We start from the raw sequence: 26,012 nt of genomic DNA, 5'->3' as shown, positions 1-26,012 counted from the left end.
GAAATCCAAAGCGTTGTATTAATCCAATTCAAAAAGTCTTTGGAAAACTATTGTATCGTGTTTGCCGAATGAAATTAGTGTTTGGCGTTTGGTAATATCATCATATTGTTTCGTGAAGTATATAAAGGCAGAGACGGCGAACCCGGGGGGGGGGGGAAGGGTAGGGCACAGTGCCCCCCCCCCCATTTTTTCAAGTACCTCTTAAGTGCTCCTTTCTACAAAGGAAAGGTGCCCCTTTTTTTACTCCAGATTAGTGCCCTTTTTATTTCTAATCGGTGGCTGTTCCACATTCTTATAAGTGCCCCTTACCCCCTACGATAAGTGCCCCATTCACCTCTTATAAGTGTTTCTTCTCGTCTCTGATAAGTGCCCCTTTTTATTTTGACATGTACCCCTATCCTTTGTAATTAGTGCCATGGACCTATGATTAGACCGAGAAATTCGAACACGAATAAGCAGAGGATACGGGTTTGCATTATTAATTTTAATATGGGTTACGGTCTTATTTTGATGTCGTGCTCCTCATCAATATTCTCCATTAACAAAATGAATGAAATTGTATGAAGCTGCATGTTTTATGGCTCTAGAACGACATTATTATGATTAAAATGATAATGAAATGCTAAGCGTTCTATCGATCCAATTCAAAAAGTCTTTGGAAAACTATTGTAAGGTTTCTGCCGAATGAAATTAGTGTTTGGCGTTTGTTAATGTCATCATATTGTTTCGTGAAGTATATAAAGGCAGAGGCGGCGAAGCCGTGGGTGGGGGGCACAGTGCCCACCCCCACTTTTTCAAGTACCAGTGCCCCCTTTTACTTCAGATAAGTGCCCCTTTTTTATTTCTAATAGGTGCCCGTTCCACACTCTTATAAATGCCCCTTACCGCCTACGATATGTGCCCCTTCACCTCTTATAAGTGCCTCTTTTCATCTCCGGTGAGTGCCCGTTTTATTTTGACACGTGCCCCTGTTCTTTCTAGTTAGTGCAATTTCATTTTGATAAGTGCCCCCTTTCCGTTCTGATAACTGCCTTTTCTGGTGAGTGCCCCTTATCAGATGCGAGTAGCGCCCCATTTTCGCCTGTGATCATTCCGATTATTACTTTATACGAGCTTCTTTTCTTTTCTAATAAGTGTCATTTTAACTTTTAACTGGATGTGTGCCCCTTTTCCTGTCACCGTAATATGTGCTACTAATTTAAAGCGACTTTGAGCAGCTTTTTCACGCTCGCTAGCATTTGAAGTTAATAAAAATGTTGTTTCTTATTAAAGATGTTTTTTTAGTCTTTCATGATAAGGAATATTTTGTCCTCTTGATAAGATGCAATTTTCGCACTGCGACCTCACAAATCTTAACTGTTTTGCTCGATTGCTCGCACATGAAATTAATATTCAGACCATCACTCCAAACTGCAAAGAATGATGCTTAAGCAGTATATCTTGGAACATGTAAATAGAGAAACAAACAATAAACTCATCCCTGATAATCCAATCACAATGAAGTCCTACAAATGTCTACAAAATTGATATTTTCGCGACTTAGTTTGCCCATTTTTAATCGCCCTTTTGTGGTGCCCCCCCCCCCTCCCTCCACTTTGAAAGACGCTCTGTCGCCCCTGTATATAGGCTACCTCTAAAACAGTTTTAAAGAGTCAAATTATAAATGATTTTTTTCTTTTTATCAAATAATAATCAAACTATAAAAAAAATAGCACATAAATAACCCCGTTTTGAATTCTTACATTGGATCTCTGCATTAACTGAAGCGATAAAGGAGGTGAAAATTAAATAATATGGTAATTTTTGCATCATTTTCATTTGAAATTGGGCAGTTTCTTTCTGACAAGTTAATGATCAGTTCAGTTGGATCATATTCAAAATCGATACATGGCGTGTTTCATATTAATGTGATTTTATTAAACCAAAGAAAGGAAATGTGACAGAGAGAGGGAGAGTTGAAGAGAAAGAGAGAGAGAGAAAGGGGGAGGGGCGAAGCGTCTCTCCAAAGTTATACTTACATTTAGCCTCATGTATTTATTTCAAAATCGATTTGAGTTGCGAGGCATATTCAATTTGAAAATTCGAATCAGAAATATAATATTCAAATTTGTAAAGGGAATGTCATGGCATCTTAGAGGGTTCAAGAGAGAATTCGTAAATTACGGAATCAACTGTACTACTTCTTCTTCTATTATCATTTTAATGATAATGATAATAATAATAATAATAATAATAATAATAATAATAATAATATGAATATTATTATGACTAGTATTGTTATTAGTATTATTGTTATCATTTAGTATAATTGTTGTTGTTGTTATTATTAACATCATTATCATCTATTGATGGGTTCATGTAGTATTTAACTGATCAGTGAGTGTTTGAGAATTGATACTAATATTTGGTAGGCGAGAATATGCAAATGACTTTAAACTGCACACACACCAGACATAAGACGCAAATACAACCAAATTATTCGAGAACATCTCTTATATTTTGTCTGTTTTCACAATTCTTCCATGATAAATTTGAATACAACACGCGTTACTTTCTGAACAAACTCTTCGACAGTACAATCCAATAAAGTAATTCAACGGTGGCAGCAACTCAATGTTATAATATTTTTGAACGTTTTACAAGCTATACATATAGGACCAAGCAATTTTTACAAGCATGTTTTGTACATACATTTTGATAGTTTTAAAAATCTGACAATATTTACAATAATATCCCAACGTTTTCAAAATGAGTAATTGTCATAACAAAAGTATTACAATGCAATTTAAATTCATCCAATCAATAAACTTCATAAATTTTAATAACGAGTATATTATATTCATATGACATCAGAATGCTAATTATGAATTCATTTTTTCTTCAGATTTTCATTTCATGAATTATTCTGAGTTATTTCACGAGCATTTTAAACTATCGACTTAAAATATTTTCCCACATTGTCCATTGCGGATTTCAATAAATTTCTTGTAGGAACACACATTTTGCGACGAATGCAGAAAATGTATCAACATACGGAAACTTAGCTAAATGTAGTCAAATCTTTACAAGTTTGCTTTCAACATCACAAAAGTAATATCTCAAGTTCTTATAGCACCTGTTATAACAAATATATTTATGTAAGGCTGGATAAGTAAGGGAATGACTAATGTGCATTTTAAGACTATTACATTTTTTAGAAAAGAAGGGAACGGTGTTGGAAAATCTATGGTGAAAAAGTCGGAGAAAAAAAAAACTTCCATCAAGCAACAACAAAAAAGTAATTAAACTTTCTGCTAGCTAACAGGTTTCGGAACAGAACATATTTTGAGTTTTTTAATTGAAAGAGAACATTTCAAATGTTGAATTTTCTATCACACCCCAACAACCCTCTTGCGACGCCCGCTGTCCAGGGTCTGAAATTTACTTCGCAATATTCGTATTGTCTACATACGCTGTTTGGGCAAAGGTTGTTTTAAATACCGAAATTGTTGGGCACACAGAAGTTGGGCTTCATATTTTCCGTAAGAAGAAATGCTTTTACCTTTTTACCCGATAAATGGTTAACGTTATTACAAAATTCAACATATCATGACTAACGCGCCAGACAAGTTGCTAAAAGTTATAGGTTACCTTCATAAAAATATCCCTTTTCTGTTCACTTTTAGACAGTATTTCAAAGAAAGGAAGCATGGACTAGATTTCAACATCCATCACCAAAGGATCAAAGAGGCACAGTGATCGTTGATTAACCTGTTGAGTACTGAATTCTTGCATTCCCATTGGCTTTACACGGGGACCACCCGGTTCCCGTAGGCAATGTGTTAAGTACGATAAGGTTGAGGGTTTGTATTTTTCTTACCAATACCCATAGTTCCCCAAAAATGTCATTAAAAGAAAATTTACCCATGCTTAATACAAACCGACTAATTTTCTGAAAACTAATTACAAACCAAGTATAATGTAGTCTACAAAGATTCTACAAGTGTCATCTTTCCTGCACCATATGCAATAAAATAACGTAGCAATATACTTTATATCACATTATATTTCAGCTGAGAACATTTTCTCGTGACCATATGAACAACTCTGTTTGAATAAGGGTCATTTTGATATACCTTAGTCAAGTCATTGAAGGCAATAAGTAAATTCACTAGTTATAAAACACAATGTTTGCAATGTTCATTTTTACTTTTCGTATTTCACCTTCGTATGGCACGTCAAAGACCGCGCCAGCCGCTACGTTAGGAAATGACACCTAACTTGCAATTGGCAAAACGATTTCTTTTCTGTAAACCTACATCACTAATGATTAAAGGTAATACAAAGTTTTGGGAAATTTTGAAAATTGGGTGGGTTGTGATTCTTTAAAATTTTGATATATTTGGATGCCCCTGTTGATGTATTATGAGCACTTCTGATTTTGAGAGAAATTGAATATAAATATTTACCGGTGCTCCCGGTAAATTTTGATGAATTTCAAATAGCGCCTATACGGCCGTACAATGGTAGCTGCGACCATGAACATCTCAAAATATTAATATCTTGACCTTGAGAGGGAGCTATACAAAATAAAGAGTTTATTCTTAACAATTAAACATTTCATAGACTCGATTTCAAACGAGACAACGATTACTAAATATTATAGGATCGCATATGCTTACAATATGTTTATTTGAACCAAATTCGTGACCCCATACCAAAACTTTGTATTACCTTTAATGGAAATAGGTATTTTGTATTTGTGTGATTCCGTGGATCAGTACAATGCTTAATGTTGACATCATTATTTAGTTCTTACTAAAACACGGTTGCAAAAACTTTTAAAACTTCAACTTCAGGCAATATTGGTTGCCTTGTTCTTAACCGGTTGATGTATTACGTAATCAGAACATGAATTCCATGGGATATCAAAAGAGTATTGAAATGTCCGTAGCTGCTTTTTGACAATCTATGCGATTGTGTTCTGAAATATCTTTCATTTTTTTTCTCATCTAGATCAGCGAAGCCGATGGAGACTTTGGTTTACTCATTTTGTTGATTGTTCGTTCAGACGGGCTCATTGGATAGGGGTTCTCAAAGAATGAACCCGGTACGGTGGGAATGTAATAGTCAAACTCTGGTTCATCTTGAGAGATCGAGAGTGAGAGGTCACTCTGGTGACGCTGGGCGTTTGGTCTCTGTTGCCTGTAAGGGGAAAACCCATAGGGAGGAGTCTCCGGGAGCTGCCGATGGGAGGCTCCCGAACGAGAGCTCTCGGCTCCCGACTGCGGCCGAATCAGACTTTCGTCACTGATAAAGACTTGGGTGAGCTGAGCGCGGTTCTGTTTGCGGTTGAGCGGTCGCGGTAACCGCACGGGGGAAGGTTCGACGGACATCTGACCGCTGTAGTCGGACATAGACGGGAGGTGATCGCTTGGTAAGCTGTAACTAGGTGCGTCTTGCCTCGAGTTCTCCAGCGAGTTCGTTACATGGTTGGCGTACCGGTGGGGATCAGGTCGCGGTGGGATCGCCGGTTTCTCAGCATGCTTTTTGGAGCGTTGTCCATGCCGCGCCGGCACTGGCGGCTTTCGACTTCTATCATGCCGACCGTGTCGATCTAAAGACCCCGATTTGTCACTTCTCAGTGTCGAGCTATGCCCTGAGCCAAGGCCATCTTCTTTTGAAGTTCTATGAGGGGACATTGCACCATTGCGTAGATGATTCGGGTCGTTCTTTCGCGAGCTTGAGCCTTTTGAATGGCTAGATTTTTCGCGTGCCTTTTCGCGAGGCAACGTCTCCGCTCGAATGTCTTCTTCGGCGGGTTGATTTGGCGCCGGTCGCCAGTCCGGCTCGTCGTCCGAGTAAAACGCCATTTTTGGCGCTACTGGAAGCTTTCGCTCATTTTCCGCAGGAGTCACTTCCTCTTGCATTGCTTCTTCTGGGTGCACAACCCCTCTCCGCTTTTTACCGTCGCTATACATCGAATCGGGACTTTTCAAGTCTGATCGATCTTTGTGCCGATGAGTTCTATGATGCTTACGTTCTTTGTGTTCTTTCTTTTCCTCATCGGGGTTTTCGGCCCCTTCTGGTATTCTAAACGCCATACCATTATCGTTAAATTTCGACACTGCTAGACCCAGTGGCGTAAGCTGTCCATCTTTGTTCACGTAAGGGGACGTATTGTCAGTATTCTCGACTTTCGCTACTGCCTGCACCTGGGGAGTGCTGTGCGACGTTTCTTGAAATTGATTTCTCTTTGAGCTGGACATACTAGTCCTACTGTCGTGTATTCCTGTCATTGCAAATTCCTGTGGGGATTTCATAGTAAGGTGTGTTGTATTACGATCTGTCCTTCCACTGTGTTTACTGGTGGAGAGTTCGCCGGCAGATCCTCGACTGACATCCCCAGCGTGGTAAGGTACAGCGATCTTATGCCCATGTCGCTTGGTCCATTTCTCAAGCTCAGCCTCGTGGTAGGGGCTGGGTATACTTGGTAACTTCTCTTTGGTTGAGCGGTGGGACGATGATAAGCTCGCTTCGTTGTAATACTTCGAGCTCTCGTCATGCACCACGTAGAGTTGGCTCCGATCCCCATCCGGCCATCCACGCTTGCTGGTGCTCTGATTAGACTGTTCCGACTGCGACGTCGTGCTACGTCCAATCGGAGCCGCTCCCCACGGTCGGCTATGGTGCGTCGATGACGAGTTGACACTTGATGTCCCCATGCCCATGCCTCGGAGCTGCGTCTCTGCGGTGTCGTCATGCGGCATGCCCGGCTTGTAGTCGTATTTCCGGCTGCATCGGGCATGCACGGCGAAGACAATGCTGAACAGGACGACGAGAACGCCCAGTACGATGCCGGCGATCAGGATAGCCGTGTTGTTCAGCTCACCAACGTCGACTGGGGACTCGTTTGTGTTGCCCACGGGTAGAGGAGGAGGAGGTACCACATCAGAGGCTACAATGATAAAATAGAACAAAAACGTGATAAAAATTCAAAGGTTAGTAAAAGCCATCGCAAAGTAGATAAAGTACAGGTCATTAGTTTTCATTTCCATGTAGTAATCTGTCATTCACCCATATTGTATTGCAAACTTTCCCCGTTCTTATAAACCCCTATATTTTCTGTCCGGCATGCAAACTTCTTTTTCCCCTACTCTTAATCTCAATTGGTACTCAATTCAGTAATCTTTCCTACACTTTGGTTCGATGTTTAAAAAAACATTTACCTTAAATTTCACGGCATAATGGGAAAGTAGAAATGGGGTCACAAAATAAAATATGAAATCCTTCAAAGAAGTCATCGTGACACGGCTAAGACTGTATAACCAAAAACAGATATCACAATTACTTCCTGGCAATACGGATTTTTTCTTCTTCTTCAATTCAAAATAGACGAACAGGAACGGGAGAACATTCTGGGTAAAAGGACGATGTATTCAAAGGGCTGCGACGTCATCAAATAATGGATGGGTTCTTCAGGTACATTAGCATGAGTGACGAGCGAAAGCAGCTAATAACATTTTTACCTACAAATAGCAACCACTCGAGGAAAAACATAGGTCTATAGTAGTATTAATTTCATACCAATTGGTTTTCCATGAGCTTTGATTTAATCTTAATTATTATAATGGAGGAAAATCATATCCATTCGATTATAGTATCATCTAGCGGCAGGTTGACTCCTATAAGTCTTGAAATGGAACAAGTGTGGTGCAAGTTATGATTCTCGCTTACTATAGCCTTGGTCTGAATCTGCAAATTGAAAAGAAATGTTTTACAATGAGACCCTCTACCACCCAACCGTGAATCATGGGATCCACAGCCCGACGACGTAGCCACTAGACCGCGACACCTCTTCCCCGGTTAAAAATCATTAAACATAATTCGCGGAACATTCTTGGTTCTGAGGTAGGAAGGGGTACCTTATCCCATGGGGCAAGATAGTCAAAACCGACATTATTTCGCCCAGGTACAACGCCTTCGGCCCTCTCCAGGCTCATTCAGTGGGAGGAGTTGTAGGAGCATTTTATTCTCTCATTTCTCGCTCTCCCAAGGCCCCGAAAGGTAGTTGGAAGTTTTCTATGCCCCCTTTTTCGATGGGGTAGGGGAGGGGGTATTTTGTCCTTAGCCTATGTTTACCCCCCCCCCCTCCTCTCCCCCTCTTCATCCCTTTTCACAGTAGGGGAATGATGCACCATCTGTCTCTGTTTATAGCCAACTGTCTACTAGTTTATGATTGTTTCCATGATTTATGAGAGAATGTTAGCTCGGTTGTCACTCCATGATTTATTCCTTAGGACTTACGAACGTTACTATAATTAGCTTAGAGCGTAACACTATGTTCAGTATTTGATTGGGATGTGTTTATCATTGCCATTCAACTTGATGATTCTGTATAATACCAAGAAGTTACTTCTTGATAATACATGGTACACTCTTTGTGATTTAGCTCGTACGTAGAGCTGAGGATTGGCTAAGATACTATTAATATTAGTTTATTTATATTATTAATACTAGTAGTATTATCATTATTATCATTATTATCATTATTATTATTATCATTATTATTATCATCATCATTTTTAGTAATAGTAGTATCTTGCATTAATTATGATGATGATGATGATGATTATTATTATTATTATCAATATTATCATTATCATCATTATTATTGTTATAATGTAGATTTTCATTTATTTATTTATTTTAACATCATCTTTAATTTATTCATTTTTTCGGCAAATCAATAAGACAGTGAAGACAGTGAATAAAAAAAACAGAAAAGTAAGATGTGAGTCACATGGATACCGGGAAAAGAAAAGAAAAAACTTAATAACTATAACCTGATGGTCCTCTTCTTGTAAAAAAGAAATTCAAAACGAAAATACAAAAAAAAACACAACTGAGAGAAGCGAATTTCTAATTTCAAATACGATTATCTATTTAACTTTCGTTCCTGTATGTAACGTCAAATAATCTAATTCATAAATAAACTTATAAATAAATACCAATGTAGCAATATTGAACAAACGATATATCCTGTGCTGAGAGCTGAGGGGTATAAATTAGTGGTGTTTAAAACAGAGGTAACACCCTTGTGACATCTATCATAGTATAGTATCTTTCCTAGATTTTCGCAAATAGAAGTATGTTGAAAATTCATAATTCTTCCGGCATTAGACAAATGTTGTCTATGCACTTTATCTTGAATATGAAATAAACCTCGAAGAGTGTTCTAACATTATTCTCTTTCTCTTTCTCTATTCCTCTTATTCTTCGACCCCATTTGTTCTGAGTTCACTATTTTTTCTCTCCAAAGTGCGTCTTCGAAATCTGACATTGATTGTACTTTTTTGGCAAAGATGTCAGATCGTTTAAGGAATCGGCGTATTAAAAGTTTTGTATTTCGTCAGTGGAGAGCCGTTAACGATCATGACACTCGCGGGAAATTCATACATCGATGTTTTGTTTCAAAACACTTCTCATCATCTCGAAACAATAAACTGAACAAAAAGTCAGAATTGTCTGTGAAATGAAAGAACAGCTGAAAAGCGTTTTTGTTTTATGAATGTGGTAATTGAAGACTACAGATTAAGAAAACATTTACCCAACGTCTTTACAATAAGGGTGATACCTAAATTAGAATTCAAGGCTAAAACAATGCACCTCAACTTAACCCCAATATCAATTTGAACAAAATGTCAGAATTGTCTGTCGGTGATCGTAATCGCAAAGAAACAGCTGAACATAATTGGTTGATGACGAGGGTAATTGAAGAGCACAGATTAAGCAAACATTTTATTCACTGCCTTTACAACAAGGGCAATGCCTAATGTAGGATTCAAGGCTAAAACAATTCATCTTTCTAAAATGATTTCAGAGAAAGCCATTAGCATGGGAAAGCCCTATCGGAGGATCGTAGGGGTAATTGGTGTCACGACCCGAGTTCGCGGTAGGGTATCAGCAACTGAAGGTCGGCATGACAACGTTTGAACGCGTTGCCATGGGGATGCCGGTACTAACTACATGTGCTGGTTTGTGTACTGCGGCTGCACGCACTATCGAAGGATTGTATTACATGTTTTACGCTGTCACGAATGCTAACGAACTTGGAACTTTACACCCTCATGAGCAACCGAGAGTGTGCACTCTGTATTTGTTTGTAAGGAACCTCTCTTCCCTTTTATCATTTATAAATTATATAGATATATAACATAAATATAATTACACAGGGTAGATGGTATTTGCTGTTTATATTATATTCAGATATTCATTTGTACCCGACTCTGTTCATAAATTCAATTTACAGGTTAAACGATAAACTTCTGCGTCGGAAATTAATTAATACTGAAACTATTATGATTTGAAATACCAATGACCAAGGCTTAATTTTGAAACTCATAATTTGAAGTACCAATGACCATTGTTGTCGCTTCATTATCTTTTGCATGTATTTGTTCCTTATTGCATCTATTTCATTCTATACACGTGATGTATTTATTTCTTGTAATTATATATTTTCTTGAATATTACTGTAACGCCAGTGTAACGCCAAATAAAATATCTTGTATCTTGTATATTCATATGCTTCTGAATTATATCATTCTTTTCGCATCGTAATATCTGTAAATCAATAGTGATGTCCACTTCAATTGTATTTAAATCTTTGTTATATCGAGGGATAAATGTTTCAAAGGCTTCTTAAAACATTCTTCTGACACCACTGCAATGGAAATAATCTTTCTATCATTAAAAAGGGCTTCTTATTTTTGCCTCTATTGCTAATTCAGTGTGCATCTATACATTTCTATCTCCCTTCTCGCTCTCTCAAGTTGGTAAACCTGATGTTAATGGTTTCAGATTTTCCCAGCAAGTTGAAGGTTTAATCGCTTAAGATATTACTTATCTTAACATCCACAACTCTGGTGAATAAATCTGTTGCCCAGTCAGTCAATCTCACAAAAGTATTTACCACAGCCTGATGGCACAAATAAGACATATGAAGAGGTCCTGAGGATATCTAGTTCAACGTTCCCTTCCCACTCACCTTGCGAGTTGAATACAGCACTGAAGCCCATTTGGTCCAAGTTGCCCCCTCTCACCACCCTGTACTCGATATACATGGTGTTACCACTGGTAGACACGGGTCCAGGTAGAGCCACGCCCGTGTGGTACGCGAGGAGCGGGGAATCCCCATCCTCCCCATCGCGCACGCGCAGATACTCTCTATGGATAGCGAGGTAGAAGGAGACAAACTCGAGGCGTATGCTGTGGTTGTCCGGTGCGATGATGACCCATTTAAAGAGGTTGCGGTTCTCGCAGAATAAGGGGTTGGATAGGATACTACCCTCTTCGGTAGTCAGGGTGCAACCGCAATAGCAGGTGGGTCCGAGAGAGTTGGGTGTAACAAGAACAGGCTCTGAAAAAAGTGAGAACAGTATTTTTTTTCTTCATTACAATGCTTGATCCATGATCGAATGACAAGTCGTCATTTTGTAAATTTGTAGAAAGTCACTTTCTTTGATTTTAGCGAGCAAAGTTTGAAACATTATTATAATACCTATGTATAGTACAAAAATATACTACATAAGATGATTATGAATATTACAAATATCACAAATAAGCCAATTCGCTACCTGAAAAAAGTAACCTTTGTTCTAGTAATGAAACCCCCAGTCCTTGCCCGCGCCTCTCACATCTATGCTATTAAACTGTGTATAATCAATGGTTGCATTCAGAGAGGATTTCAATATTCTAACCAAATTATGTGGAACAGGTGCATCTCTACCGTTAACTACAATTTACAAATATTCGCTTAGCGCGCATACCTGTCAAGCAGAGCTCCAAGAAGCACATCTCGGTCATGAGAAGGTTGCCGGAGCATTCGGCCCCGCCGTTCGCCGGTGACGGGTCGGTGCACGATCGTGATCGATGACGTACTCCTTGCCCGCAGGTCGCTGTGCACGAACCCCACTGAGACCACTCACTCCAACGCCCGTCCACCGGCTCACCTAAACATACGGCAGGAAACAGAGAGAGTTAATGAAGATAAAAGACAAGGACTATGATGAGGATCGTTCGTTCGTGTCTCCTTAGATCAAGGTAAATATATCTTTATCTTCGGAGTAGTTGCTACAACCGGGGTGCGAGATAGGACTCTTGTAGAGTGCCCCCACTTAACACAATTATACAATAACAATTAACATTACATTTGATGATGAGGATGATGATGACGTACCATGCCAATTTTTTGGCAACCTGTCTCGGGTACGCCTCGGGGGAGGTACTAGTATTGAGGTGTAAAAGGGCCATAATAATCTAATGTAATCTGGAACTATATTGGTCGATACTAATTGTAAAAATGAACCCATTTCAATGACTGGAAACCATATGGCGCTGTTACTGCCGCTGTTTCCTGAGTGCCAGGGAAAGGTAGCAAATGTCATTACTGAAACTTACGTTTTCCGCTATCGACAATATTTGGTCTTTATTAGAATCATTGCTAAAGAATGGAAGGTCACGACGTTTTCCCAGGACAAAGTTCGGAACAATGATAGCTATCCTAAATATTGGTAACATCGATTGATCAGAAAACAATCTGCTTCGCATAGCCAGTGCCGGAAATTTTATGTTTGAGTGAGTGTATTCATGGATCGACTGGTATCTAGATACATACCTTCATATTCCAGAGGTATGCAGACCGTTGCCTGGTCATCGACAGCGCCTGACCTTGCTAAGCTGATATACCGGAAGCAGAACCCTGAATAGAGTTCGCTGAACTCGCTGCAGAAAAATTGTAAGCTTTCATCGGGATTGAAAATGCGCTTCTCCATGATGTGTACAAGGCTTGACGGAGAGGGCGTGTAAGAAAAGGATTCGGTCTGCCCCAGGACTCTCACGGTGTCGTCATCGTTGGCACAAGGTGGTTGGGTGACACGAACGAGGATCGGATTTATTCGGCCGGCTCCGGAACAGTTCGGATAGATTCCCCGCGTCGACACGCTCACACCGTAATTTTCATTCCGCGTCACTTCGAAGACGCTGCTTCTTTCGACAGTGTCTTGATCAAAATCGGACTGAAGAAGCACCGTGTAGAGCCCGGCACGATCCGCCGAACGACACCCAAAATCTACAGTGATGACGTCATTTAGCGTGAGTTCACCGACGGGAAACGAATCCGCCACCACGCCGTGTCCATCGGGGAAGGCGTGCTGCACATTCGATGGTAAATTCTTCCCATGATACACCAGCAGCATATCGATAACATAGCGGTTATGCCTCATATTTATGCACAGATTCGAAGTCACTACAGCTTCCACTTGAAACTCCCTTGTTGACGCTACCAGATCTGTGGGGACACTGATTTCAACGTCGGGCCATACTACATCTATGATATTACTATACGCGAGGATTTCACTCCTGTTTCTTGTAGATTGCATCTGAAATTGAAAAGTCCCTGCATGGTCAAAGTAGCTACACTCAAAGGTTACATCCCCGGTGAGTGACAATGGAACGGATGTACTCTTCCGCAGGGCATTGTTGCTCAGGTCGATCAGTAGGACGTTCGGAGGGTAGGATAGTCCTATACCTGGCATGGTGAAGGACACTCGAACGTTCCCGGAAAGCGCAACGTGATTGGTCGGAGCCTGGAGGCTGTACTGGCCACTGACCAATCGTAAGACTGCATGAATTAGAAGAAGAAAAATAAATGATATGAATGTGTTATTCAATCGGACGTAAAATGTTTCTTTTAAGAAGTTTTTGAACATTCAAAAGAAAGTTCCGGTATACTACAGCTACAGTTTGACTAAAAAAAGAAGAAGAAGAAAGTGATAACGAATAAATAAAACAACGCAACGTTGTATTACTGCCATGCAGGATGCATACCAAATAATATATATACATTTTTTAATGGTAATATATTCGTTCGTTCACTTCATCAAAAGCGTTGCACCGATTTCAAGTTCTTCACTGAATTAACATGTTTTCATTTAGTCGATTCTAATTATTATAGATAATGACAAAGAATAGCCAATACAAATTTGTACCAATAAACCACATATTCAAAAAGGCATTATCTTCTTATGTAAATCCTTTGGTAAATACATTAGTAGAAAAGTGAGGAAACTCGAACCCCTTGAGCCCCGTTTTCCACGGGCCATAAAGGCAAATTACTATTCTCTTTAACTTAGTTCCCCGTACACTCCAAACCCTCGATACACAAAATACTAGACTTTGGTTCGTGCAAGAACCGTGTTTTTGGATTAATCCAGAGTCGGACATGCGATCCGACTCGCCGCAAAGACTCTAAATCCAGTTCGTGTTGTTTGGGATCACGAACCCTTGGACCGCTGGTCAATTCATTATCGATCGTTCTAGGGATAAACTTGAAGGGTTACCAGGTGCATTTCCACTTCCTCTCTCAAGAAACTCCCATATTTCATTTCATGAAAGAGGAGTATCGTGGGCATAGAGTACGACGTCGATCGAGATCGTGAACGAATTCTTTCTTTAATGACACCATCTGCTTGATGATAATGTGTCAAGGAACGCTGGAAGGCACTTTCGCCATAGAGGATTACATGATTCCATGATTGGAAGGTGAACATGACGCAGGTTTCCTGGAATAAGGCATAAAGTAACTCCTAAAATCCTTATGTGTATATTCAACTATTTCACGATAAACACAATTATTAATGTGCGAACCTACACCTAACAAGCATTGCTTTCAAGTAGGTTCGTTTTTTTCGTTTTCTGTAACTAAATCATTTTGCATTACAATGACCAAAAACAATGTCAAAGATATTTCAATGCTCACTTCAGTTATATCATTACGTTTATTATTGTTTGTCATTGTTTATATTATGTGAAAAGAAATGAAAAATGAATTCGCTCTGTATAGAGCTACTACTACTACTACTACTACCTTTCCTATGCCTCAGCCAAAAATAGGAAGCAGCGCATTCGTTATACACAGTTAAAAATTTTGTGAACAAGTTGTTTAAAAGTTTAAACAACTCTTGATTAACGGGTGACCTGATCTGAAAGTTGTTTAAAATGTTAAGCATCTCGAGTTGTTTAAAGTTTAAACACTTAGTTGATCAACATTTTGAACAACTTGTTTAAAATCACAATTTAAACAACTGGTGTTGTTTAAAGACGGTTGTTTAAAATGGAGCTGTTGTTCAGTGGGGGTTGTTTACACCAACTGGGTTGTTTAAAGAAAGTTGTTTAAAAAGGAGCTGTTGTTCAGTGGGGGTTGTTTACACCAACTGGGTTGTTTAAAGAAAGTTGTTTAAAAAGGAGCTGTTGTTCAGTGGGGGTTGTTTACACCAACTGGGTTGTTTAAAGAAAGTTGTTTAAAAAGGAGCTGTTGTTCAGTGGGGGTTGTTTACAACAAAAGGGTTGTATAATGGCGTATAATTTGGGTTTGATACTCTGAATAAGTGCACCACTACTTCTGGGTCTCTATATTATAGGTATATGAAGACTAACAATATGGTAGGGTAATTCTGCAATTCATGAATTAGCGCCAAAACAGTGCCCATTTTGCATGAGCGCGCACGTATATTATAGGGATGCATGCAATCTCTATGGCAAAGAATTTAGCACACGTTATAACCGAGTGCGCGATCAGTGCCGCACTGCATGACGCGACGATTTTAAGTCTACCTATATTCTGACATTTGCGTACAGATACTGAAAATTTTAACTGTGAACTTACGCTATAAGTTAAAAACTTCAAATTGGTTAATAGAAAAGTGATTTCAATTAAGCCATTGAATCCCCAGTCACTTAGAAGCGCGTCGGTAGCTTGGTCGGCCATGATGTGTGTTGTGTTGTGGGTTGGAAAGTAATAACTATTAAGCTAAATAAATGTAAGTATAGAGACAAACAAAATGGAGCCTGCAGAAACACGTGTGGTTGCTTTGGTAGTTTAATCCAGACCCAATATCCATGTGCTTTTACATATGTATCAATCTGTGTAGTCAACAGAAGACCCTTGCATACACTTGCATTGTGTGTATGCATCTAATATGAATAACAATGAGCTGTGCCTAAACAGCTGCACTGCATTTCTAAGTGGCATGTTAATTTCAATTGCATTTTAGTTTCAAGGAACCTGTTTCTAAACATAACAATATGAAATAAAGCTTTTAGCAAACGCGCACTTTACTGGCACGAGACACATGACGTCATATGTAAACAACACTGTCTAAAAGCTCTCGTATAGTAAATATAGCAGTCATTAAATTTTAAACAGCTAATGTTTAACAAAATTACTTTCGTTTCGAGCAACATTGTTTACAATTTGTTCAACTGTTGTTTAAGATAGTGTACAACTGTAAGTGAACATCACTTTTTTAAGCAGCGTTTTTACTGTGTAACATTTTGTTACAAGTCGTTGGGGGTTCAGACAATTTTGAAAACGTTAGGGGAGTAGCTCGATATATCATACGTCGAAATTTGCCTCCAAACCACTATTCATTCATCAAAAGAAAGAAAACGTTCGTGTGAACGTGCTCTTACCCCGCTACCCGTTCAAGTTCAAATCTAGACAAAAAAAGGGGGAACCCGGTTGATTGAAAAGGACGAAAGGGGTTTTTTGGCATTGGCTTAGGGGGGTAGAAGGTTGAAACGAGAGACGGGTGAAGGGCGAGACAAGATCGCTACTTTATACGGCGAACTCTGTGTGAGGGAGAAATTGCAGGATTATGGACACAAAAATGAGAAGAGAATCCAGTAAACCTAAAGTTCAATATTGCCCTACAGGATCGATACAACAAGAGAAGCAGGAAAACGGGACAAAAAGAAAGCGTAACGGTCGATAACAGTATGGCAGAATGTTCGAAGCATGACTGGGTAAGGGCATGCAGCTCTATACTTGCAAATGCTTTAAAAGTTTCATAATATTGTTTGTAACCCCATGAGAGAATACAATATTTTAGGATCGTGAACACAGATGCTTGATATTCGTCAGCTGTCATCAAATTTGATTGCAAAGCATTGCGAGTTGATTTAGTTTGGAAGATACATGGTAGGAGAGATTTAACAACCTTAATCTATGTATTTTGTTGAATTAAAATGCTCGTGGGTTAAACCTTGGTCTATTTTCTAGATGAACAAAATATGCAAGAGAGGGGGAAAAGTCCTTGGAAGGGGTTTTCGTCACCTCCTATTCATGTCATTTTGTCCCTCTATCCCTTCCTTTCTCCCTCTTCTTTCTGTTCGTTTTTCTTTCTATTCACTTTTCTTTGTACCCGTCCGCCCCTCATACGCCAATGCCTGAATATACCAATAATGCTGGAATGCAAGATGCGGTATGTTCGCGTGTCATAACTCTCCCAGGAGTCCAGGACAGACGCCTATCATGACCACTGTAAAAACATGAATGATGATAGTGTCATCATTATCATCCTCCGTGTTCACGTCCGACTGTCATGGGGATCATCCAAACAGTGTTATTGAACAGTGGATTGGTATTGTTGTATTTCAAATGACCCTGTCTGAATTTTTACTAATATTAATAAATTTTCCAATTAGAAAAACAGTATTACATCTGATACTTGTTACTAATCTCAGAATTATATATCAATTAATTACGGTTTTTCTTGTTAAGTCTATGTTTTTTTCCTATGCGACATTGGTTCAACACCCCACGGGTCCGACTAATCCCAAATCAAACGTAACTTAATACCAATCCTGATGTTATCCCTTATCTTATTCCACCACCACGGGAGAACCCCCTAAATCAAGGGGGGAATCCCACTGTTGTCTACATGCTGCTGAGCTGATGGAAACCCTGATGCTAACCCTAATAGGACTCAGGACAATTTGGATAAAGAACTGTGGGATATAGAACTAATGGGGCATATGCAGGACTTTAGAGACGCATCTACATGTAACATGACTTTGTATATACAAATAGTTATATCGTTTTTCTTTTTGGGGATTATGTTGCGACATGAATACATTTCTACTTCATTTGAGGCCTATTCAGGGGTGATAGTGACCACTAAAAAAATAATAGGTTTTTGTTTTCCCCTCAACCACGCCCCCCTTGAGTAAAAAAAAAAGAAGAGGATTCGCGGGGAAAAAATGGCATCTAACAACATTCCCCCCTTTCAAGTAAGAAAATTGGGGAAAAAATAGGGCAAAATAGGAAAGAATAGAGAAAATAACGGGGGAATCGGGAAAATTAGGATAAAATAGGGAAGACAAAAAAATCTGGTAAAAAAAAAAGAAAAAAAAAAAAAAGAAAAAAAATCGGGAAAACCGATTTAAATCGGGTTTTTATCAGGTCACCAAAACACAAGCTTGGGTTTCTATGTTAGTACGTCAAATTAGAAAATAACTTAAACAAGTTAATTTCATTGTATTATAAAATATTTTTTTCTCTCGAAGAGGTATATGTCGTTGATACCTCATGTCTGAACACGCCTCATGGGGCTACATCAGCTGTCGTACTTGGCTGATGATAGAGATAAACAAGAACGGGTTATGTTTGCGTGACGGTTTTTGGCTGGGCCCAGATACCAAGCATTTTCCGATGAAAACACAACACCGCACAGGGAAGCAGCGCAGCGTTGGCATCTCCTCAAGTTTTTGATTAATTGCATTGTCACAACAAATCTGAAATTGATTTTGGTATCGTCTTGTGAAGCTGGTTATGAAGTGATCTTACTTTTGTCGTTTCACTGTGCTTTATTCCACTTGCCACTTGCCTTTAATACAGTGGCGAAGCTGCAGGGTGTATAGAGGCACTAGCCCTATATTCGGTCGACGACAAAGAAGATAAAAGAGAAAGAGATCAAAGGAAAGGGGTAGGGAGAAGGCAACGTAAAAACAGGGTGATACGACCCTCCCTAATACTTCCCTCACGCAATGGTCCTGTTCACTCACATTTAAAAAACCGGTGCCGACCCCCTCCCTTATCGCTATGAAACCAGTGCCCCTCCCCCATCAGTGGCTTGACCCACACTACATCACTGCTGTAAATGATTTCATAGACACACGATGATCATTTCCCTCCGTCTTTTTCTTTTCTCTTTAAGTCAGTCTTACTCGGATATCTGTCCATCACTCCATCCAAATCCATCGAATTGTCAACTGCCAACACGCAATAAATGCAGCTATTTTTGTACTGTCATTAATCTTTAGTTAGGTCTATCTATCTGTCACTAAAAATCAATTTCCCTTATACGATTTTTCAAAATTCAATACCTTTTCTTGCCAGGGAATTCTTTAAATATAAACTTGGACCAACTTGCTCGGAGAATATCAACATATTTCCACCGTTTCGTCAATAGTTTGAAGTTTGAAATATATTTGTTGAACATTTACATCCAAAGCAAATTCAGATTCATACGCCCCCCCCCCCCCCCCTCTCGCAGTGGCGCTGACACAACCCCCGTGTCGTGACCCTCCAGAAAATTCGTGCAACTTACAGTGGGTCCATGCCACGCGGGGCCGCATAGATGAAATCTTCTCCCCAGGTACGTGAAAGATTCTGTCCGCACCCCTTATTGACAGCAATATGTCATCATGTCAGACTTACAAGCAAGAGCTCTTACAGATATAATTTATATTGCAAGTTTTCGCAATGCATTGAATGTAAAAAGTCATTAACAGTGTTCATACAATAGCCCTTCTCAGTACACACGCCCGTTGTATATGATGCGTCATTTAGCTGACGCTTTTGACGCACCATAAGAAAGCGTAACATCATACAATTTTTAATAGTAGTATTCATAACAATGTCCTGTCTAAGTGGTATTGTCTGTAGCATATACGAGGTGTCAATTTAGCTGATTTTAGATCGCGTCAGCAACTGGCGCGGCTTTTGACGCACCATGAAAGGGTGGCATCGTAGAAAAAAATGAATGCATAATAGACAGTGTAAACAATGCGTTGATTTAATTACATCTGGGCCCCGGTGCACAAAACTTACCATTGATGGTAACTTTGCCATCATTGGTAACTACCATGGAAACCTTGATTTTGGTTGGCTGTTGAGCCTTGTTACCATGGTAGTTGCCATTGATGTCAAGGTTACCATCAATGGTAAGTTTTATGCAACAGGGCCATGCCGCCATGGACCCATATCATCTCGGATTCATGATTAGCGTAGGTAATGACGTAATTGAAATGACACCTCGTAAACATCAGGCAGAACTGCCAGCTCTTACGCGTCAGCCAGATCTATATTCATCTAGTTAAAACGGCTACACAATTCTCACTTGAATTTGAGTTTATCGTCAAGTTATCATGTATATCAATTATCAGCTTAATGCACGAACATACTTATGCCACTTGTTTATCTTGTATTGCGTTCCCAAGCACGTAGTTCAAAGCGGTGTCAATATTTAGAGATTAAGATGAGGTCATCCATTAAATATTTGAATACCTAATTATCTAAGTGATAAGGAGCTTACGTGAGGGCGGAGATTCGAGGCACGTATTAAATCGCACGTGTTCACCCGATATCTCGAAGAGACGAGCACAGTTTACGATATGTGAATTTGTTTAACCAACTTGAGACTTCTGTTACTGAAATAATGGATATGAATTATACAGATTACGAATTTCGCTATAATCTCTGTGTTGAACTAATACAAACATTTTTAGCTTTTAGGTTCCCACGATGATTTAACCATGTAAATGAAAAAGCTCTGACTATTTCAGGAAAGTAAAATTTAAGTTTGCACATAATTTATTTTAAGCGTGACGATATTCAAGAAGTAACATACATGTATTATCAAAATAGCGATGCTAAATGATTCACATATAGATCTAAAAGTTTACTGACCTGGATAAATCAAGCTAGACATTACACAACGAAAATGTTACACACCCAATGGCCCAAATTCACAAAGAATGTATGCCAACAAACCTTTGTTTTCGTGCGTCATAATGACGCGTTTCGACGCTTTTTTACAAACCAGGTTTGTAAAAAAACCGCGTCAAAACGCGTCATATGACGTATATAAACCTTGGTTTGTCGACTAACCTCCTTTGTAAATTCGGGCCTAAGAGTATGAGTGTTCATTTACGTGGGTAATTCACATTATAAGCACGCTTTTTAGCCAACGTATTTCAGACTCTGTATCTTTGCAATGACGAACCTTCGTCATTGCCTTGTTTTCGTTCACATTCTGCCCCATTAATATTTTCCTTTTCGTCCTGAAATCCCATTCGTTTTACACGTAGTGCTTGTCATCACTAATTATGCCCTTTTCTCATGTCCGTTTCCTTTCAAATTTCATAGGCATAGTCTCTAACATCTCATCAAGGTCACTACATTCTTCGATTTTCGAAATCACTCATGCATAACCGTCCAGGCGCCATTTTGTCCGTTTCTGGTCCATTTTAAGGCCTTTCTTTCTTCCTTCCCATCTCCACTATCTTAGATCCTACAAACTTCTAACAAATTCCTCTAGATAGTCTAAGAGATGTTCTTTTATCTGCGACGTATAACCTGACCTTCAAAATGCCATCTTCGTACTCAAAATGCAAATCTGAAACCGACTCCGTCAAAAATCTCTCAAGTTCTTGAAAAATTGACCCCTAAATAATCTAAAACTGCCATAACTTTCTCATATGAATTCCGTTTTGTATTTAAATCTCACAGTATCTTTATCTCATGATTGCACATCGCCATGCCAAATTTCACGCTACATTGGCTTTGCAAAACATAAATAGCGCCCTCTAAAGTTCTGGGAATTGGCTGTCTTTCTGTGGCCGTATTTCCATTATGGCTTGGCAGACCCGTACCCTTTTTTGGATTTAGATACTTGAAGATATGCCCTTTCCAGCCATATACAACATTATATACCCTAACACTGACCGACTTTGAGAAAAATGCCCTCCAAATTCGCCATTTTCAAGAAAATTCCAAAATAACTTCAACTTGCTCTAAAATGGCGATCTTTATACCTACATCAATGAAACTTGGCACACATATGTATCCATATACGTGACAACTGTCTGCCAAGTTAAATAAATTGTAATGCCCTCGTTGCAAAGTAAACGCCAAAAATGATGAATTTGCTATGCATTACGTAATAGCGCCTTTAATGCGTGTAGTACATTGCGTGCAGATGACAATGGTGTCAAACTGACCGCAATGAAGTGCCCTTTCGAATGATACCAAGTATGGTATATGTTTACACAGAAAATTGTGAGTAAATCGCATTTGAACAAGGGTCGATCACTATACGAATTCCGCCCGATTATAACACTTATCGGCCATGACGTCATTTTTTCAGACTACTTTTCGCCCCCTAAACATCTTTTTTTTTCCTTGAAAATTTGCAATGACATTCCGAGATGCAATACGCAGGGCACCTCGTGGCCGGATTTTTTGAAATTGGTCAAGGGGGCCATTTAAGACGCCATTTTGTCCTTTAAATCTATTTTACATCACATGTTTCGATAGGATTATCATAGAAAAAAAAAGAGTAGTTTACAATAACGACCATGAAATTCTCTTTCCAATGATACCATATACGGCCCATAAAGAGACATAAAGAGAGAGAGAGAAAAAACAATTTAACTCCGGTCATAATACAGATCCTGTATGTTTTCCGCCCATGCATTACACGCATTGTCTATGGGGCAAATCGGGTTCACGCTTTTGACCCCTAGAACGATCTTGATTGCAATGACGCCGCATGCAACTAATCCCATTTGTTTTTGCACGCGGTGCTTGCGAGCCCTTTCTAGGTTCTTTCCCCTATCCCAATTTCTTTCAAACATCGTAGGCATAGTCACTACCATCCCATCAAGGTCACTGTTGAGGCCTTTCTTTCGCCCTACCTGTCTCCAATATTACAGAAGCTAAAGACTTCGTACAAATTGCTCTGGATAGTCCGAGAGAAGCTCTTTCGTTCGACACGTAGAAACACGGCGTCATTGCACGCACATCGTTGTTACACGATTGCATTTCTAGTTTATATTCATTTTGTACATGCTTATATTTATTTTTATTAATGACAAGATTAAATTCATTGCAGGCAATTAAGTTCATTTTTTGAATAATTATGATAAAGTTAATTTCCTCGTGTCTGAGAAATGAGTTTCATGGCTTCCGATTAAAAAAAAAAATCAATATTGATGTGATATTGTCACTAGTTTAACCTCCACAGGAATAAAGTTTGCATATATCATCTTGTTCAGACTGCACCCAGACAAGATATCCGACATCAGTGGTATAGCATGTGTCCAATTACTGAGGGCACTTTTGTCATGGGGGAGGGGCGGAACCGGACTTACCAGGTGGGTGAAATACAAGAGAGAAGGGCTATCCGGGAATGGGAGGATGTGTGAGAGGGAGTCGTTTTTTCGGAGAGGGGGGGGGGGGGGGGGGGGTGGGGGGAAGCGGTAGACCCCTGACACCCTGTACCTACGCCATCGACTACGATTATATATCACGGTCGTTACCTGCTAATATAATGAAGGCAACGACGTCGAGGGCGATCCATGATGGCTCTTTCAACATTTTCCTGGCTGTAATCATTGAAGGGGGATGTCGTCATCAGCTGGACCGTCTATGAAGATCGATTAGGAAATCAGTGACCGTTTCGTTTCTCTGCAGCATTCTACAAGAAGAAGAAGGACATAAGAGAAATGAATAAGTAATGAATAACGAAATACTTATGTATGGTTCATGTACATCATCATCATCAGCAGCATCTGCGGTCGTAGCCACTAAAAGAAAGGTTTTCCATTTGTATTTGAATCTCAAATGGTGCGAATTCATATCGTGCACAAGAAGAGTGCAGCATTTTTCCTCAAGAGGTGCAAATTTGTACTCTGTATGAGACAATGTAAATTTGAACTACAAGAGCTGCAACTGTGCACTATGGTACAATGTACAGTATTGAACCTGAGGAGGGGCAAATTTGCACCCTGCATGAGAAGGGTGCAGCATTGAACCTTACCGATGTACAGTTGTGCGCCGAGGACGAGAAGGGTGGGCAATATTGAAGGAGTGGAAATTCGCCGTTGCTTTTTAAAAATCATTACTCACCATTACGATTCCTACACAAATTGTTTGGTAGTTAGAAATAATTTGTAGTCTTAAATATTCCAAAGAGTTTTCTTTCGATTCTATGAAAAGTTGAGTTTCCGTCATTACCATGAGTTAGTATTTCCTTTAAACTATTATCGGGAGGACCTATATATAGGGCGAATGGGCACTCCTCATTGTTATCGTCTTTATCAAGTTCAGACAATGATTATAAAGCATAACATTTGAGGTGGTAACAGTCCATTTGTGATCATTAGAACCCCATTAAACTTTCATTACTTCTATAATTCCGAAATAAAATGTCGATAATTGAGCAATAAGAAATCTCATTTTTGGAAAGGGCGCAATTGGAGCTGTTGTCGCTTCGGGCAAGCGTCACGCGATTCCCATGCAATTTGCTTTCAAACTAATCAGTACGAATCACATACCACCGCAGTAAAAAAGAACTACAGCACTTGACAGTTTTGACCCCAGCTTCACCCCCACAAGTCCCGATGACAAAGTAAAAAAATATTCCGTTGGAGGTGTGGATTGAATTTCGATAACATCGACATATATCATGTAGCAAACACTTACAAATTATGGATTTTATCTTTTCCAGGGAATGTCCCTTGTAGATGTTATATGTAGGGGTCGGATGAGAGGAGGGGGGGGGGGGGGGGTGAGGTGGACACAGCCAGTTCGAATATCTGTCGTCGTATCCTAAATTATTATCCTTTTTTATACTTTTTAAAACCTGGTTGGAATTTTGAAATATTTGATGGTCTCTCTCTCCCCGTGGGTAAAGTTTGTCCGACCCCCCCCCTTGTCCTAGCGACGCCTCTAGATGTACATGTCGGTATCGCTAGCACCTTGACGTTACTTGTGATATCTTAATGGCCCTGGGTCATGAACTCCAGACATGTCAACACTTCGAAACTGTACCCCCTACCGTCCATGGCTTATACCTATCTTTATTCTATGAGAGATACTTCATTTTGATTTATATGAAGTCGTTCCACTTTTGATGGGCTGTTGTCGTGACACCGCTCCCTTCAGCTTTTCAACAAAATGTTGCCACATTTTTGTATATGTTTTCCTTTTTTCTCAATCATACAAATTATTTTCCTTCTCCACAACAAACATTAACATTTATACACCGATTTTAATCATGGTAATACATTCAACTGTAAATGATAAGATGGGTAATAAATTAAATAATTACAAAAATATATATTCTAAGATGAATGACAGGCCTTAAGTCTTGGACAATGTGTAATAAATCGCGACTAAAGACGTAACTCGACAACAATTTTGCAACCATTGTTTATAATTCCATCTTAATCACGTGTTTCATACTTAACTTAACATACAATATGTGTTTGGGGCATCTTTGCTTGGGATCAGTTAGCTAGGGTACCGTTTCCTAAAATCAATTTCGATGACTTCCATGGGCATTGAAAGAAACTTTAGACATAATTATCAGGTAGATGTTTCAAATCTTATCATCTCATATCCTATAAAACAAGGAATAATAAGTATCTGAGAGCAACAGATTATCGTTTTGGAAGACGAATAGCAAAAAGCAAAGGAGTGTGTAAGATCTTGTAGCGTTCTATCATCTTCTTTTGTTTATCTTTCATTTTCCTTCCTTCCCTTTTTTCATTCCACATTTCGGCCATTTGATGGGGGGTGGACATGCATACAGTGGCTCCGTATAGGTATATATATAATACATTTGTGTGGCACCAAAAATATGCGTGTAGTGAAGATTCACGACGGTTTATAATATAGAGATAGTACCTTCCATAAGTCAGTGTGATAGACATTCGAATGTGGGTTGACAGGGTATGTCCGTCCGTGCCTACGTCACTGGGCACAATAATTCATAATGATACTCAAAGGACGAAGTGTCGATCTAGTATAATGACGGTAAGATTTTCATGTAGTAAAGATTCCTTACATTTGATGGAGCTAGTACCATGCATGTGTCAGTCATGGGTAAACATTTGGACCCGTG

At 39.3% G+C, this 26,012-nt stretch overlaps 1 protein-coding gene across 2 annotated transcripts in view; it reads right to left on the bottom strand.

Annotated features, from left to right (window-relative positions):
- Positions 1-4,964: 4,964 nt before the first annotated feature.
- LOC100888702 overlaps positions 4,965-26,012 on the bottom strand; it is a 103,819-nt gene continuing 82,771 nt past the window's right edge. For both annotated transcript variants that reach the window (XM_030980669.1, XM_003724596.3), the window contains 5 exons: positions 23,425-23,582; positions 12,659-13,663; positions 11,811-11,993; positions 11,030-11,401; positions 4,965-6,937 (listed from right to left, as the gene is read on the bottom strand). In XM_030980669.1, the coding sequence (XP_030836529.1) occupies positions 4,992-6,937; positions 11,030-11,401; positions 11,811-11,993; positions 12,659-13,663; positions 23,425-23,500 (3,582 nt within the window). In that variant the 5' untranslated portion in view covers positions 23,501-23,582 and the 3' untranslated portion in view covers positions 4,965-4,991. The remainder of the gene's footprint in view (positions 6,938-11,029; positions 11,402-11,810; positions 11,994-12,658; positions 13,664-23,424; positions 23,583-26,012) is intronic.

The sequence above is a fragment of the Strongylocentrotus purpuratus genome, unplaced genomic scaffold, assembly GCF_000002235.5.
Source record: "Strongylocentrotus purpuratus isolate Spur 01 unplaced genomic scaffold, Spur_5.0 spur5_scaffold_11, whole genome shotgun sequence".
Taxonomy (NCBI): domain Eukaryota; kingdom Metazoa; phylum Echinodermata; class Echinoidea; order Camarodonta; family Strongylocentrotidae; genus Strongylocentrotus; species Strongylocentrotus purpuratus.
The sequence above is the reverse complement of the archived record's forward strand: the minus strand, read 5'-3'. Positions and strand labels throughout refer to the sequence as shown.